General features: G+C 35.6%; 1 protein-coding gene across 1 annotated transcript; it reads left to right on the plus strand.

Moving 5' to 3' along the window:
* The first annotated feature begins 530 nt into the window (after positions 1 to 530).
* Positions 531 to 17,266, plus strand: LOC143230273 (uncharacterized). The gene is made up of 3 exons (XM_076463521.1): positions 531 to 972; positions 14,630 to 14,722; positions 17,134 to 17,266. Exons 1-3 carry the CDS (start codon positions 850 to 852, stop codon positions 17,227 to 17,229), a joined length of 312 nt encoding a protein of 103 aa, XP_076319636.1. The 5' UTR covers positions 531 to 849; the 3' UTR covers positions 17,230 to 17,266.
* Positions 17,267 to 17,501: the final 235 nt, after the last annotated feature.

Below are 17,501 nucleotides of genomic sequence, written 5' to 3' on the forward strand. Positions count from 1 at the left end.
ACAGCCTGTGTAGGGACGGCCCGGATTTTTCATCGAAATGTTTTAAATATTTCGTCAGAACATTAGAACATTATAACTTTCTTTTCATTACACCATACATGTAATGATTGAGTCACAAATTCTGGGAATATTTCTAATTATCACAACAAACTATAGAACCTAAATAGTGGTGTCAACCAACTTCGCTAAAGAGACACTGTTATAATTGTTATTCATAACTAGTAATTTTTAAAACTCATAATGCTAGTGTAAATGGCGTTATTACTACCCCTTGAAGTTAGCTTTCTTACAGAAATTTAATGTTCCTTTAATAAATTTAAATATAGCGTGAAACAGGAATGACCAGCCATTAATAGATAACAAATATTAGAGTTGGAACTTCATTGTATTTAGAACTTAGCTATAACGAATTATTCTTATATTCAGGAAAGCTTATATTTTACAATCTTATTTCAAATGAAGAGCAAGTGTAGTTCCATTTCAGTGATAGATTAGAAATAAGAAAGGTATATATGTAGAATAACATTTGTGACTCAGTAGGCAGCCATCTTGACCATCTCCACGGTAGGAGTGGCTAGCAAGCTACTCACTGGTGGCGGTAATGATTACATCTCAAAACTAGCTCCCGATGGCGTTCGCTCTCTTCCAGCAGCACGTAATTTGACGTCACCTTTCAAGCTACGAGGCCGAATAAGTTTCGTGTGTTTTTAGTATTGTACCGGACGTCGTCAGGTCCACTATCCCAGCAAGTACTATATTTCTTCCAGCTGTCTTCTAGAGATGAAACTTAGTGTTTGGAGGTTCCATACTTCCGACTTGTAGGAACTAATTCTACATCTGCTGGTCTTTATGCACCTACAGAAACTTTCTTGTCTTAAAGACGTTCTCCGATCAGGATCGGAAATGTTGAAACGCGTACATTCCCACATCAAAGCCCGCAAACCCGCATTTCTAGAGGTTGGTCTTACAGCGGTAAGTTTACCTTCTGTTGTGATTTAATATTCTTACTTCCCTCTCTCTCTCTCTCGCTGTTGTGATTTAACATTGTTACTTCCCCCTCTCTGTTTCTGTTGTGATTTAACATTGTTGCTTCCCCCTCTCTGTTTCTGTTGTAATTTAACATTGTTACTTTCTTCTCTCTGTTTCTGTTGTAATTTAACATTGTTACTTCCTCCTCTCTCTTTCTGTTGTAATTTAACATTGTTACTTCCCCCTCTCTGTTTCTGTTGTGATTTAACATTGTTGCTTCCCCCTCTCTGTTTCTGTTGTAATTTAACATTGTTACTTTCTTCTCTCTCTTTCTGTTGTAATTTAACATTGTTACTTCCTCCTCTCTCTTTCTGTTGTAATTTAACATTGTTACTTCCCCCTCTCTGTTTCTGTTGTGATTTAACATTGTTGCTTCCCCTCTCTGTTTCTGTTGTAATTTAACATTGTTACTTTCTTCTCTCTCTTTCATTGTTGTAATTTAACATTGTTACTTCCCCTCTCTTTCTTCTCTCTCTTTCTGTTGTAATTTAACATTGTTACTTTCTTCTTCCTCTGTTGTAATTTAACTTACTCTCTTTCTGTTGTAATTTAACATTGCTACTTCACTCTCTCTCTTCTTGTTGCGATTTAACATTGTTACTTCCCTCTCTCTCTTCTTGTTGCGATTTAACATTGTTACTTCCCTCTCTTTCTTCCTGTTGTGTTTTAACATGTTACGTCCCCCCTCTCTGTTCCTGTTGTAATTTAACATTGTTACTTCCCTCTCTCTGACTAACTAAAACAGGGTTCTTCTTGTAACGCTGGCGGGTAGATAAATACAATATATTTTTGTACTAAAGACAAGGTCTTTCTTGTAATCGTCTTCTTTAACTAAAAGATGATCCTTGTTTAAGTAAAAGCTTGTGATTAATCTTTTCTACACACTGCACTGTGTTGTCCTAAGTAACTCATTCACCTCATAACATCACCTAACTAATGATTAACCTCTCCTGGTAATAATGATAGATAGAAATGCATTGAAGTAGAAAGTCTCGATTTTCGTCTCGATTTGTTTCTTACCATTGTCAGGTGGAGTTGTAAGCCCCAGTTTTAATGAATGATTCTATGCTGAGCTGGACCAACATATGGTTTCATGGTAATGTACCGTGCCACTCACATATGAGCGACACATAGAATCTATGTCACGCAAATTGTGTGTATGTGTTTGTGTATTACAATATAAACGCTTGAATTGTAAATCATTGCCGAAAATAATGTTTTTTTTTTTGTTTATTTCTCAGTTGGGTTATTTATTACAAGAATGAAAATATATCTCTTGTTGGAACAAAACCGGTGTGAGTGACATGGCCCTGGAAGTAAATGGACTTTCACAGAGGTCCAAGTCACTCATTCGTTGAGATTAACAAAAACCATATTTATACCTGACAACCATAAACCCCTCGGTGAACTCAGCAGATAGCCCGATGTGGCTATTTTCACACACACAAACATAAATTTTGCACGCATACAATTACTGTTTGGTACAAGAAATGAATTCGGGCTATAGTGAAATTCCATAAATATCACCAAGCCAGCGAATGTGTTAAGGACACACACATACAATATTGAGACACATACATAGTTTAGGTTTGTGCGACTTGTAATTTCTGAAAGATAGCTAAGTTAACTGTATCACATTTCACAAGTAACCGAGGACAACAATCTGATATAAAAAGTCTGAAAGAACTAGTAATTGTCATCAAGTTTGAACACAGAAGCAACTCTTCCATAATATAATTATAACAAGTACACCTTTCGGTAACCGGCCAACTTTTCTGTTATTTGTAAGAGCCATCTAATCATGGGTAACACCTACAGCAGGGACATTGTGTTACAGCTAATCTTGTGTTAAATCTACAGCTGGGATGTTGTGTTACAGCTAATTTTGTGTTACATCTACAGCTGGGCTGTTGTGTTACAGCTATTCCTGTGTTATATATAGAACTGGAATATTGTGTTATAGCTAATAATGTGTTACGTCTACAGCTGGGGTGTTGTGTTACAGCTAATCCTGTGTTACACCTACAGCTGGCGTGTTGTGTTACAGCTAATCCTATGTTAGATCTACAGCTGGGGTGTTGTGTTACAGCTAATCCTATGTTAGATCTACAGCTGGGATGTTGTGTAATCTAGTCCTGTGTTACATCTACAGCTAGATTGCTGTTTACAGTTAGTCTTGTGTTATACCTACATCTAAGATACTGTGTACCGCTAGTCCTGTTTTATATCTACAACTAGGATTGTGTGAACGGCTAATCCTGTGTTACATCTTCAGCTGGGATGTTGTGTTACAACTAATCCTGTGTTATAGTTACAGCTGGGATGGTCTGTACAGCTAGTCCTGTATTACATTTACAGCTGGGATGGTGTGTACAACTAATCCTGTGTTACATCTACAGCTGCGATGTTGTGTTACAACTAATTCTGTGTTATAGTTACAGCTGGGATGGTGTGTACAGCTAATCCTGTGTTACATCTACAGCTGGGATGCTGTTTACAACTAATTCTGTGTTACATCTACAGCTGCGATACTGTATACAGCTAATCCTGTGTCATATCTACAGCTGGGATACTGTGCTGTTTACACAGCTAGTCCTGGGTTACGTCTACATTTCCTGAGGGGTTTTTGTAGTTTTTGTGTACTATACTACTAAGTGATATGAATATCGTTTCTTGTGAACTCTCGACGAATCTATTAATTAGATCAAGTGTTTGATGAGAAGGTAGCTGAGGATTCGAAATGTTAACATACACATATAACTGTTGCTCTGAATCTTTATGTTAACATACACATATAACTGTTGCTCTGAATCTTTATGTTAACATACACATATAACTGTTGCTCTGAATCTTTATGTTAACATACACATATAACTGTTGCTCTGAATCTTTTGTTAACATACACATATAACTGTTGCTCTGAATCTTTATGTTAACATACACATATAACTGTTGCTCTGAATCTTTATGTTAACATACACATATAACTGTTGCTCTGAATCTTTATCTTAACATACACATATAACTGTTGCTCTGAATCTTTATCTTAACATACACATATAACTGTTGCTCTGAATCTTTATCTTAACATACACATATAACTGTTGCTCTGAATCTTTATGTTAACATACACATATAACTGTTGCTCTGAATCTTTATGTTAACATACACATATAACTGTTGCTCTGAATCTTTATGTTAACATACACATATAACTGTTGCTCTGAATCTTTATGTTAACATACACATATAACTGTTGCTCTGAATCTTTATGTTAACATACACATATAACTGTTGCTCTGAATCTTTATGTTAACATACACATATAACTGTTGCTCTGAATCTTTATGTTAACATACACATATAACTGTTGCTCTGAATCTTTATGTTAACATACACATATAACTGTTGCTCTGAATCTTTATGTTAACATACACATATAACTGTTGCTCTGAATCTTTATGTTAACATACACATATAACTGTTGCTCTGAATCTTTATGTTAACATACACATATAACTGTTGCTCTGAATCTTTATTTAAAAGATTCTGTATAACGTTTTGCGTAAATAAAATCATAAGTGACGTTTAGAAAAACCACAAGATTTGTTATGAGAAAGTTCACAGGGTGTTCTTTAGTTTAACTTTAGAAAACAGAGGATACAGTGTTGCATTCATGCACATTTATCATACGGCACATTTTATGTTTTTAGTTTTGTTGATTGGAAATATAATCTGATATGTGTATTATACACAACTGGAACAGTGCTGTATTATCTATTTAGGGAGAGGTTCTCTGTTTTTCCACAACGTTCAGAATGTTTATTCTCCTATATAAATGTTTTTTCTGCCTTACTTCCTTGTATAAAGGATACACCGATTTGTCAAACGTTGTTGACTAGCGGATTTAAATATATGAATAGGCTGGGCATGGCACAGTGTTGAGCATGCCTGGCTTTAAATCTAAATATTTAAGCTGCGATATATGACCGTTACAGTTTTAACGTTAATCCATTTATTCAGCTAAAACACTGTGCTATATCCTTGGTCAACAGTTCTAAATTACGAATGGATAAATCTGAACCTAGAGGTTTCTGACCTGTCGAATGTGTAGCAATAGGCGCTAATCACATTTAAAAATTCTTAACATACCAAAACTTATTCTGGTTTAGCTCGAGCGGAGTTTGAACTTAGTTCTGTCTGTTTTTGTTTTTTTTTATCTCGAAGTTTCGTCATTTGGCAAATAAAACAAGCTAGCTGTTATTACGGTGGTTGTTTTTTTTTACGTTTTATTACAGACTATATCTCGAGGCCCTAATTAAACACGTTTGTATTTGGCGCCTGGTAGTTTACAAGAGAAAGAACTGAGTGAGAGAGAGAGACGCTATTTTAGGTTGTTTGTATTCTGCTATTGATTTTCGTAATGCGGTGTGAACGTGCAATCATCACGTGCCTCTGAGGGAAACCAGTCAGTACAAGATTTACTGTCAAATATTTTAAATGTTTAGAAACCACTTCAGAGAATTTCTTTTACCTGCGCGTGGGGCATCGAAAGAGCGCGAGATATGTGACTAGTTCATGTTTTTATTTCTTTTCAGCTAAAATACCTCGTCATTTTTTTATCTTGCAGACTTTACTGAAGTTGTGTGTAAAATAGTATTACGGACTATTTGAAAATGTTCATCGTGTTTTAGACAGGTGTGGCACAATGTATAATATCTGAGTATTGTTATTGTTGTCACGTGCTCTTCAGTGGTGTATTCTTTATATTACGTAACGCGTATGAATTGGTTGCACGTATGAAGCCTCTGACAGAGGACGGAGTTTTCGGACCTGGCGAATACAGTACGAGTACTACGATATATTTCCGCAATTAAAGCTGTGGGTGCGTTATGCTAGTGACAGTCAGTCCCTTAGTGTGGATGATAAAGTGGTGCTGCCTTCTCTCTGGTCAGTAGTTTAAATTTAGGAACAGTAGCAGACAGATTTGTCACACATGCAAAACATAAATATTAACTGTTTTGTCTTTGTAGTCTCGATTAACACTTAATGTTCAAATGGGCTGAAGGCTTGTATCTCGATACTAATTGTATAATGGAAGTTTCAGAAGTATAAGAACTTGAGTCATCATTCCGTTGTATTAGGTTACGTTCTTATCGAAAAGTAATTACAGCTTGTTTAAAGTACGAGTTTCAGGAAATTGTTAGAGTCCAGTGAGAACAAGGCTAGAATTTAACCAACTGTGTTTGGTTTTGTTTATTGTGTTAAGCCTTGTTGTACACTGTTAAACGCAGAACAAGACTAGAAGTTAACGTACTGTCTGGTTGTGTTAAGCTTTTTTGTACACTGTGAAACACGGAACAAGATAAAATGTATCGAACAAATCACATCGGTGGACTTTAAAGCCTGTATTGGGTTATGTAGGTTTAGATATTATGTTCATGACACATTGTTCTTTATTGATGAAATGATCACAAAATTAACTCGAACTTCAAAATATACGCTTTAGCTTGTTTTGTTTGTTTGTTTTGGAATTTCGCACAAAGCTACTCGAGGGCTATCTGTGCTAACCGTCCCTAATTTAGTAGTGTAAGACTAGAGGGAAGGCAGCTAGTCATCACCACCCACCGCCAACTCTTGGGCTACTCTTTTACCAACGAATAGTGGGATTGACCGTCACATTATAACGCCCCCCACGGCTGGGAAGGCGAGCATGTTTGGCGCGACTCGGGCGCGAACCCGCGACCCTCAGATTACAAAGCGCACGCCTTAACGCGCTAGGCCATGCACGGGCTTACGCTTTAGCTGTGTGGACTGTAAATCTGATAGTTCATGTTTCGCGACCCGTTGTAGCAAAACTCTTCGCATTAGAAGAGTGAAGGTAAAATTAATCTATTCTGTCAAAATAGTGGCCTAAGAATTGACGGCGTGTTCTGACTGAGAGATGGCTATAAACTGATAACCTAGACGCGAAAACCCTAAGAAGACTAATTAAACGATTTGTAGTCTGTTAAAAGGTAAGATTGAAATTAAAAAACAACAACATATTTATTGTCTAAAAGAATTATTTTATAGATGGCTTAAATTACTTTCATTAGAAAGCTATTCAGGGTAAAATCCAAAAATTTATTTTTACTTTGGAAAACTATAAAGATTAGTGTTTAATTCATATAAAAAACACCAGGAGTCTATTCACTATAGGGCTCTATAAGCTTTGCATTTGTACCTTCCGAGTTTGACGAAATTAATTGATGAAAAATGTGATAGGGTAGTCGTTAATTCGACAGGTGTTTTGTACACTAAGATAGATTCAGCACATAAGTAATATATATAGTCGTTCACGCTTTCGTTATAACGTGCTTGTACGGTATTGGATGTGAGAGTTTTGCTGGAAACAAAACGAAAAGCTTACGTTGGTGTTTCCATGTAATTTAACTTTCCAGAAGTTTCATTTTCTTTACGTGTAGTTCGCTTAGATGTCTAACTTAAAAAAACAACCTACACAGTTCTATTTCTCAAGGGATCTGAATATATTAAAACGCTTTACTTTGTAGTAAGTAGGTTGTTGTAGTGTTAGCGAAAGAAACAAAACCACAAATGCGACAGATACCCAAACAAACAGTGTCTACTTGTAACATATTAAGAAACTGCGTATCGCTAGATCTATGTGCAAAGAGTAAACAAGTTCATAATGAAGGTTTTTACAATACGTCCGCGTTCCGAACATGTTATTTTTTGGGTGAAATTCGGTTTCGTTCCTTGCGTGACTGTGAAGGAATATTTGCAGGAAAATTAGTAACAACAAGAGGCTGTTTTTCTTACTGACTCAGTGGTTTATATACGATACGCCTTAGAAGCACCAACCAGCTGATGGTGTACTTTGTGTGCAGAATCACTTCTCAAATGTAGTGAGAAAGGTGTGTTACATCTTTTAAAAAATCCTTGCTTTCGTTGGTAGATGTGGGGGTGTAGCTCATGCTGCTTATAATACCTCAGTCTACTCGTATGTACTGAAAGGAAGTGTTTAATGTGTAATTCATCACGTGTTTAATGTGTAATTCATCACAGCGACATTTTCCCGGTGTAGAAACCATTCAAGTTATCCTGTGTTATAAATTACTTGCTCTGGTGAGCTCGACGTGCCAAGGTAACTGATTGAACGATGGTCAGTTTCCAAGAATAATGGAACCTGATGGATGAGGGTGTTTATACAACATACGTATGTCTTCTCACATGCTGTTATACACGGATTACAAGTTTCTTTTTATAATGACGTAAACAACTTATATTACGATAATCTACTAAGAAACATAGAAAGGAAAAGAAGCAAGTACCCTTCCCCCCGCCCGGAATATAGAGCAGTTCAAGCAGATCCATTTTCACACGGTATTACATATTGTTCACACACGAAACCCGTTTTACAAATATTCACTGTATATTAGTCTCAGCATCAGCTTTATAAACACTTTTTTGTGTTACACATTGTTTATTCCACGTGTCTGTTTTATAAACTATTTCATATTACACATTGTTTACTCCTATTGTGAGTTTTATAAACACCACTTTGTGTTACACATTGTTTACTCTTAGTGTCAGTTTTATAAACACTATGTTACACATTGCTTACTCCTAGCGTCAGTTTTATAAACACCACTTTGCGTTACACATTGTTTACTCCTAATGTTAGTTTTATAAACATCATTTTGTGTTACACATTGTTTACTCTTAGTGTCAGTTTTATAAACACCATTTTGTGTTACACATTGTTTACTCTTAGTGTCAGTTTTATAAACACCATTTTGTGTTACACATTGTTTACTCCTAATGTCAGTTTTATAAACACCACTTTGTGTTACACATTGTTTACTCTTAGTGTCAGTTTTATAAACACTTACACATTGTTCACTCCACGTTTCAATTTTATAAACACCATTTTACCTTACCCATTGCTTACTCCTAGCGTCAGTTTTATAAACTATTTAAGGTTACACATTGTCTGCTCCTAGTGTCGCTTTAATAAACACCGCTTTGTATTACACATTGTTTACTCCTAATGTCAGTTTTATGAACACCATTTTGTGTTACACATTGTTTATTCCTAGTGTCAGTTTTATAAACTATTTCATATTACACATTCTTTACTCCTATTGTCAATTTTATAAACACTACTTCATGTTACACATTGTTTACTCCAGTGTCAATTTTATAAACAATACTCCATGTTACACGTTGTTTACTCCTAGTGTCAGTTTTATATACTCTACTTCATGTCACACATTGTGTATTCTTCTAGTGTCAGTTTTATATACTCTACTTCATGTCACACATTGTGTACTCCTAGTGTCAGTTTTTAAACTATTTCATGTTACACATTGTTTACTCCTAGTGTCGGTGCTATAAGTACTACTTCATGTTACACATTGTTTACTCCTTGTGTCAGTTTTATAAACACTGCGTCATGTTACCCTGTTATTTAATAATATTAATTTACTACTATTGAAACTTTTTCGCTTTACCACTATAATTAGTTTGTACCGTTGATAAGAATCACGTCAAACGTTCAGACACGTGAAACAGATATGAAGACAGCTTTACTCATTAGGGTGTTGTTTGACGGTATTATTAATGCTTACACATAATATTGTGTTTTAATTAACGAGACTTTGTAAAGCTCTCAACTTCGCTCATTCCTTTCGAGACTGGGTGCTGTTTATCACGTGGATCGTGAACACTCCCACTATCACAGATTGTCTTGCAAGTTCCACGAATATCGACCTAGAAACGAAGTACATATAACCACTTACAAATTATTAAACATCTTTTGGCGTTGGTGGATAAAACGCTGCAGTAATCATTAGTTTACACCAGTAATGTGTAATTGTTTTTGTAATTATTCTAGAACTGCTGATACTTCTGTTTGCTCGTGCAAAGAAATATATAATCGTTAATGAGTTCATGACACACGTGCGAGTTTGCTGTAACTATTGAAATGCCACACTTTTGTTATAGTACTTTTGATGTCTCCAGTGACCTGGAATTTACATTTAATTCAGGTACACATAACAATCTTACGAGAAGATTTTTCCTTATAATTACTCAGCATTTCTCTAGTTCGGTGCTTGTGTCACTGGAGAGAGTTGAACAGAAACATGAATATATTTTATGAAGTAACACCAGAGTGAAACGCCGAAAACTAACGAAGCAATAAAATCCAACTACTTATACTGCATATATAAATAAAGTTTCGGATAACCATTTGTCTCGCCTTACATGGGCTGGTGGTTAGGACACTCAACCAGAATATTGACGATCACAGGTTCCAACCGCTGTCAACGAACATGCTCGCCCTTTCAGCCGTGATGGCGGTATAATGTTTCGATATATCCAACTATTCGTTGTAAAACAGTAGCTCATGAGTTGGCGGTGGGTGGTGTTTACGACTTCCCTTCCTGTGGTCTGTCACTCCTTAATTAGGGACAAATTACAAACAATCCAAACTCATGCACAATTCTGTTAGTTTCCTGGTCAATAATTTATCCGAAACAAAAGACCAAACTGAAACGCTATTTTTTAATATCTTGTTCCTCAGACATCCATAGTTAACACGTGGATATCTTGTTCCTCAGACATCCATAACTAGCACATGTATATCTTGCTGTCAGTTATCCTATTCGGCCTTGTTATGCCCTTTCCTTTCAAGGTATTCCAAGATAAAAAGAATAACCGACCCTTGACCTACAGTGTGTGGAAATGGTATTCGATCTGATATTAATATAGAATTCTTACTTCCTACGATGTATCCAAGCGTTATAAAAGGCAGGATTATATTAACGAGAAAAGAAGCAGTTAATAACTCAGTACATTAGCGTCTAAAGCAACTTTAAAAGTTGCAAGAAAATTATTGTCTTTGTCCATGAAAACGTGCCTTAAGTTATTTTCTCTGAATATTCTAGTTGAATTACAGAAATAGCAGTATTGAACCAAAGAGAGAGAAGCGACGCGAGAACAGTGTTAACCGATCGGTTGACTCAAACAATCTTTGTTTGTATCGATCAACCAGACAACACTTGGAGCACAAACCAGGTTATCTGATGTTGAATTTTAACGATGAAGAAATGGTATTACTTATGAGGACGGTGTGGACTGTTTAATTCTTTTTATATCTAACTTATTATTTTTAACCTAGAAACTGATACACGTATCTTTGACGTCATATACTTAAACAGTACGACACGCCCATGACGCGAGAAATTGCTTGCTAAAATAAGTAATATCTTTTTCTTCCAGACTAGGTTTCGAACCAGTGTTGCACTGATTTGAATAACGCTTATAATTATGTTATCCACAATGTTGATTATAGGCTTTATAAGTTTAAACGATTTAAAACACGTGAGGTAATTTTTGTGAATGTCTATTTTAACTAGAGCATAAACTAATACAGATTAAGACTAGTCTCAACATTTCTATAGTTTATAATGCTTCTATGCTTATCACAGGTTATTCTTACGTAGTTATTATTATCGGTAGTTTTTGTTAAATAATTTACGTCTGCCTTTGGTTTTCAGAATATCCTTTTCTATACTTTAAATTGAAACTTGTTTTAGTTTTTTATTCGATAGTGCAAGACATCTTTACTGAGCCTAAATAACACGGAAGAACAGTAAAAATGTCTTTATATTTCGTTTCTAAAGCTGATGTCTAACACAAGACACAATACACAAATACCGGTTTCAAGAGTGTAATATATTTTGTAGTATTTCTTTAATAACCCTGGTAACTCCAAGAATATACTGGACTTCGTGTTTCCTTATTGTTTTGAATTTCGCGCAAAGCTACTCAAGGGCTATCTGTGCTAAGAGAATGAAGTTTTAGTAGTAAAATAAAAACAAAATCACATATTAATTGTTTTGTAGATAAAGATAACCAGTAAACGTTTTGGTACAGGTGACAAAATATTAGTTTTAAATATCAGGTTGACATTCGTATGAACGTTATCGATGACAGAATGAGTTGATTTTAGAAGTTATGATGTACGTACCTCCTCCTGAAATTCACGGTGTAACTAAATTATTGAGAATATGGTTTGTTTCTTCATCACACATCACCGTGTTACCCAGCTTTGTCTTGCTTCTAGTGGAATCTTTTCGATTTCTCAACTTCTGCTGATTTTACAAATGCTGCTTTAAACGCCAGCATTTGTAAAATCAGCTCAACTTCAATGATTACCTCATGAAAGACATCTCTTGGTTCCCAGTAGTTTCTGTGTAGGACGTCGACATGGTGATGCAAAAGTTGTTTTTAAATGTTACTAAGTAGAAAATTCGGTGTGGTGTCGTAAAATAACCATTCTAGTTTTGTTTAATGAAAGGTTGCTATGTAGAATAACGTGGAACAAAACAAAAGACAATGTTGTTTGAAACTTCATTATTTAGGTAATCCTATATTCGAAATGTTAAGTTAACAGCATTAGTGTCTAAACGGTTAATATTTGGTTCAAATTTCACAACCCCCAAACTTCCATACGTTCAACGGACTATATTTTCCTGTATACTTTACGATTTACTCCAACAAATCTCAAGTTACGGGCATTTTGTTAACATCTGATTGTATGTAATGAACTCTGTCCTTCTATAGCCACACTCTTTAAATTCATATGAAGTATCAACCAGTCTGTTTAGATTCGAATGAAGTGTTAACTAGTTTATTTAGATCCATGTGAAGTATCAGCCAATCATTTACAGCTCTATTTAGATCCATGTAACATGTCAACCAACCATTTACTAGTTTGTTTAGATCCGTTTGATTTGTCAGCCAATCATTGACAAGTCTGTTTAGATTTGTTTGACGTGTCAGCCAATCATTGACAACTTTGTTTAGATTCGTGTGATGTGTCAGCCAATAATTAACAAATATGACATTTTTCAAAGAATATATTTTATTTTATTCCGTGAAACATTGGTTCTTAACTCCACTTTATTACCAATAACTGATCAATAAAAAACAGTTCTTCAAATCTTAGAAAAATAAACAAACAAAAAATAGAGGTCGTAGGCTTGAGACTACATCTCTACTTACTATATGTAGGCCTAACGCTATTCCTTAACCTACTGTCTGTAAGCCTAAGAGCTATATTTATGCTGCTGTGATGTGCTTAGACTGGTTCTTAACCAGGACAGGCAAATTATGATACCAACTTGTTTGTATCTTAAGGAAGAGATATTTGTTGAGGTAGTACCAACACGGCTCATGGGGAGTAGCTTGCCTATCAGATACAACTTTCATCAGCAAGCCTAAGGTGTCTGTTGGTAAGTCCCGTGTAGTAGTTAGCAACATATTGTAGAAGTAGGAACATCTGTGAGAATAAAGTGTTGAAATGAGGTTAATTACAAATAAGAACATTGATAGTATATTGACACAAGCAAACAACTGTCAACACCTTACTGATGTATCCATATTCTAACTATATGTTATCAGTTCACAGGATTATAGCTGGAAAAGTAGCATGGTGACAATAAAAGCCATCTTATTTTATCAGTTAAGAAACGAGAATGTAACGATAAAAATCAATATACCATGTTTCTTTGTTTTCTACTAGGATGTATCGATTTTCAAGCTACCCCGAATTCGATCGTGTAAAAATCAAGCATACAATGCATGAGCTTGTAATATTCTAGCAGTATTCCCAAGTAGGTCAACAGTACGTTTACGGATTTAAAACGCTACAGTCCTGGGTCGATTTTCCTCTGTGGAAAGCGCGCAGATAGCCAATCTTGTTTCTTTGTGCTAAAATAGTTCTAGGGCTATAGGAACAAAGATACACGTGTAACAACATTTATCAACGTCTGTGTAGTAATAAAATGTGCAAGATATTAATTTTTAAAAACGTAAAATCAGTGAACTTACATCTAATTCCGACGTCAATAAAATGTTGGTTGTATTCTTTAACGTATAGTTACTATTGTTTTGTGACACGTGGTTCCTAGTTGTGTTTCATATCACGTGGGTCTTAGGTATGTTTTTGGGGCAGCTGGGCTCTACTTTAGTTTAGTGAGTAGGCAAGTTGGTTAAAATATTTATTCTTGAATTCTGCACCAGTTTTTGTCTTCTTGAGGTCACAACAGTTTTAGTCTTTGCAGATTAAAACTATCTTCAAATTGTGTCACAGAGACTTTGGTGGAATATGTAGCTTTACAAAAAACACAACAGTGTTTTTCCTCACTCTTTTAGAAGTTCCCCGGTGGGACAGCGGTAAGTCTTTGGATGTAAAACACTAAAATCAGGGGTTCGATTCCCCTTAGCGGACACAGCGGATAGCGCGGTATGACTCTGCTACAAGAAAACACACTCTTTTGGAAACTTCTATAAACACTTGTGTTATGGTTCACCAGAATCATGTTCCTTCTGTTCCTATGTTCATGATCTTGCAAATTCTTGAGTTATTGAATGATGAAGAAATATGATTTTTCATTGTTCCTCGTTATCCAAGTATGACATCCTAAAATATTCAACCTGATGAGTGTAAATATTATGTTTGTTAGATTAAGAAAAGTGTGATACGAAACCTCATTTTAATTACAGAACCATTGTTTATTATTCATAGAACCAAAGGAGTAAGAGTTTGACCCAAATTGACTGCTTAGATACCGCGAAAACTGACGTCATTGGATCAGACATGAATAGTAAAACTGAAATGGTAAATACTGTGGACTTTCTAAACAATCTTCCAATCATAAGTGGTAAGTACTGTGGACTTTCTAAACGATCTTCCAATCAATAGCGGTAACTACTGTGGACTTTCTAAACGATCTTCCAATCAATAGTGGTAACTACTGTGGACTTTCTAAACAATCTTCCAATCAAATGTGGTAAGTACTGTGGACTTTCTAAACAATCTTCCAATCAAAAGTGGTAAGTACTGTTGACTTTCTAAACAATCTTCCAATCAAAAGTGGTAAGTACTGTCGACTTTCTAAATAATCTTCCAATCAAAAGTGGTATCACTGTTTATAATTCATCATTAAACATGTATCTCTTAAAATTATTAAAATATGTAGTAAATAATACAGTTTAAAATCCATAGTATAATAGCACAGTTTAAAACAATACTGAAGTAATAGCACAATTTATAATACGTAGTCAGCTAATAACACAGTTTAAAACAGTAGTCAGATAGTAAATGAAGAAAGTAAGAATTGATGGAGAGAGATAGAGGGTTTGTAACGGTAGAGGGAGCTAGTGAAATGAAGAAAGTTGGGTTTGTTTTTGTTTTGAATTTCGCGCAAAGCTACACGAGGACTGTCTGCGCTAGCCGTTCCTAATTTAGCCAATTCTTGGGCTAATTTTTTACCAACGAATAGTGGGGCTGATCATCACATTATAATGCACCCACGGCTGAAAGAGCGAACATGTTTAGTATTATGGAGATTCAAATTCGCGACCCACATATTACGAGTCGAGTGCCTTAACCACCTGGCTGTGCCGTGCCTGAAATGAAGAAAGAACAGAGAGTGTGTGTAAGACAACAGAGGAAACTAGTAAAATGTAGACTAAAGGGCAGTGTGTGTAAGTCGATATAGGGAGCTAGTGAAATAGAGAGAATAAGTTTGTTTGTTTGTTTGTTTTAATTTCGCACAAAGCTACTCGAGGACTATCTGTGTTAGCCGCCCCTAATTTAGCAATGTAAGACTAGAGGGAAGGCAGCTAGTCATCACCACCCACCGCCAACTCTTGGGCTACTCTTCTACCAACGAATAGTGGGATTGACAGTCACATTATAACGCCCCCACGGCTGAAAGGGCGAGCACATTTGGTGCGACGGGGATGCGAACCCGCGACCCTCAGATTACGAGTCTTAACCCACCTGGCCATGCCGGGCCGAGAGAGTAAGAACTAAAACTGTGTAAGGCTACACAGGGTGATAATAAAATGAAGAAAATAAGAACTGACAGTGAGGGAGCGTGTGTACAACGATAGAGGGAGCTAGTGAAATAAAGTAAGAACTAAAACTGTGTAAGGCTACACAGGGTGATAATAAAATGAAGAAAATAAGAACTGACAGTGAGGGAGCGTGTGTACAACGATAGAGGGAGCTAGTGAAATAAAGTAAGAACTAAAACTGTGTAAGGCTACACAGGGTGATAATAAAATGAAGAAAATAAGAACTGACAGTGAGGGAGCGTGTGTACAACGATAGAGGGAGCTAGTGAAATAAAGTAAGAACTAAAACTGTGTAAGGCTACACAGGGTGATAATAAAATGAAGAAAATAAGAACTGACAGTGAGGGAGCGTGTGTACAACGATAGAGGGAGCTAGTGAAATAAAATAAACTTAGAGTGTAAGTCGATATAGATTGCTAGGGTTTTTTACCTTAAAGGTGTATTTATTTCTTAACCAACCAGTCACTAAGTTCGAGTTAACCAGTTATCGATAATTAAAGAAATAACGAAGTGAAGACTGTTTTTAGACGTTTCGTTAAACATTTTAACAGACTAAACCACTGTTTCTGCAAATGTAATACTGACATACACCACGTGTTATTTACACCCGTCTGAATACGAGTAGGTTGTGATATATACCCAAGGTCAGTGACCTTGTCTTTCTCGGTTCATTCCCATTTGTTTGCTCTGTGTTTAAATATATCGAACATATACCACTTTTAATGCTACTGACCTTACAACGCAAATAGTCTAATAATAAGTATTAAAAATGTTAAATGAACATCTAATATTTGGTAATTAGCATGGTACTTGTAATATTAGATACGTCAGGGTAACTACTGGTGTTGGATAGTTAACATAATACTTGTGATATTAGACACTTTAGGCTAACTACTGGTGTTCAATAGTTAACATAGTACTTGTAATATTAGACACGTCAGGGTAACTACTGGTGTTGGATAGTTAACATAATACTTGTGATATTAGACACCTTAGGCTAACTACTGGTGTTCAATAGTTAACATAGTACTTGTAATATTAGACACGTCAGGGTAACTACTGATGTTGGATAGTTAACATAATACTTCAGGTAATATAACACATATCAGGTTAACTGCTGATGTTTTTCTCTTACTTGTTACCTTACATGATATTTGTGTTTTTCAGACTTTGAGCTCTGATCATTTTGTGGTCACTTTAGAAATGGTTGGTGAAGACGAGAAGGAAAGATTACCAGCTCTCAGTGGGGTTAGACTACGGTGAGTTCTGACCGTTGTTATCCATCGTTATATATTGTTCTGCACACAAGAAATTCTCTTCCGGAATATTCGATAAACAGATGTTATCCTGGAACTGTAACGTAATGTTTCGGATGAGACGAGAATAGTTTAATATTGTCAATAGCTTATGTATTGTCAACAGAAACCACGCGAGATGGTGAACTATTTATCTTAATTGTAAATTTTGCCTTGTGTCTTACGTTTCTTCATATCGTAACGTTAAACTCAAAAATGTATCAAGACTAAAACTAGTTT

This window comes from Tachypleus tridentatus, chromosome 10 (genome assembly GCF_004210375.1).
Source record: "Tachypleus tridentatus isolate NWPU-2018 chromosome 10, ASM421037v1, whole genome shotgun sequence".
Taxonomy (NCBI): domain Eukaryota; kingdom Metazoa; phylum Arthropoda; class Merostomata; order Xiphosura; family Limulidae; genus Tachypleus; species Tachypleus tridentatus.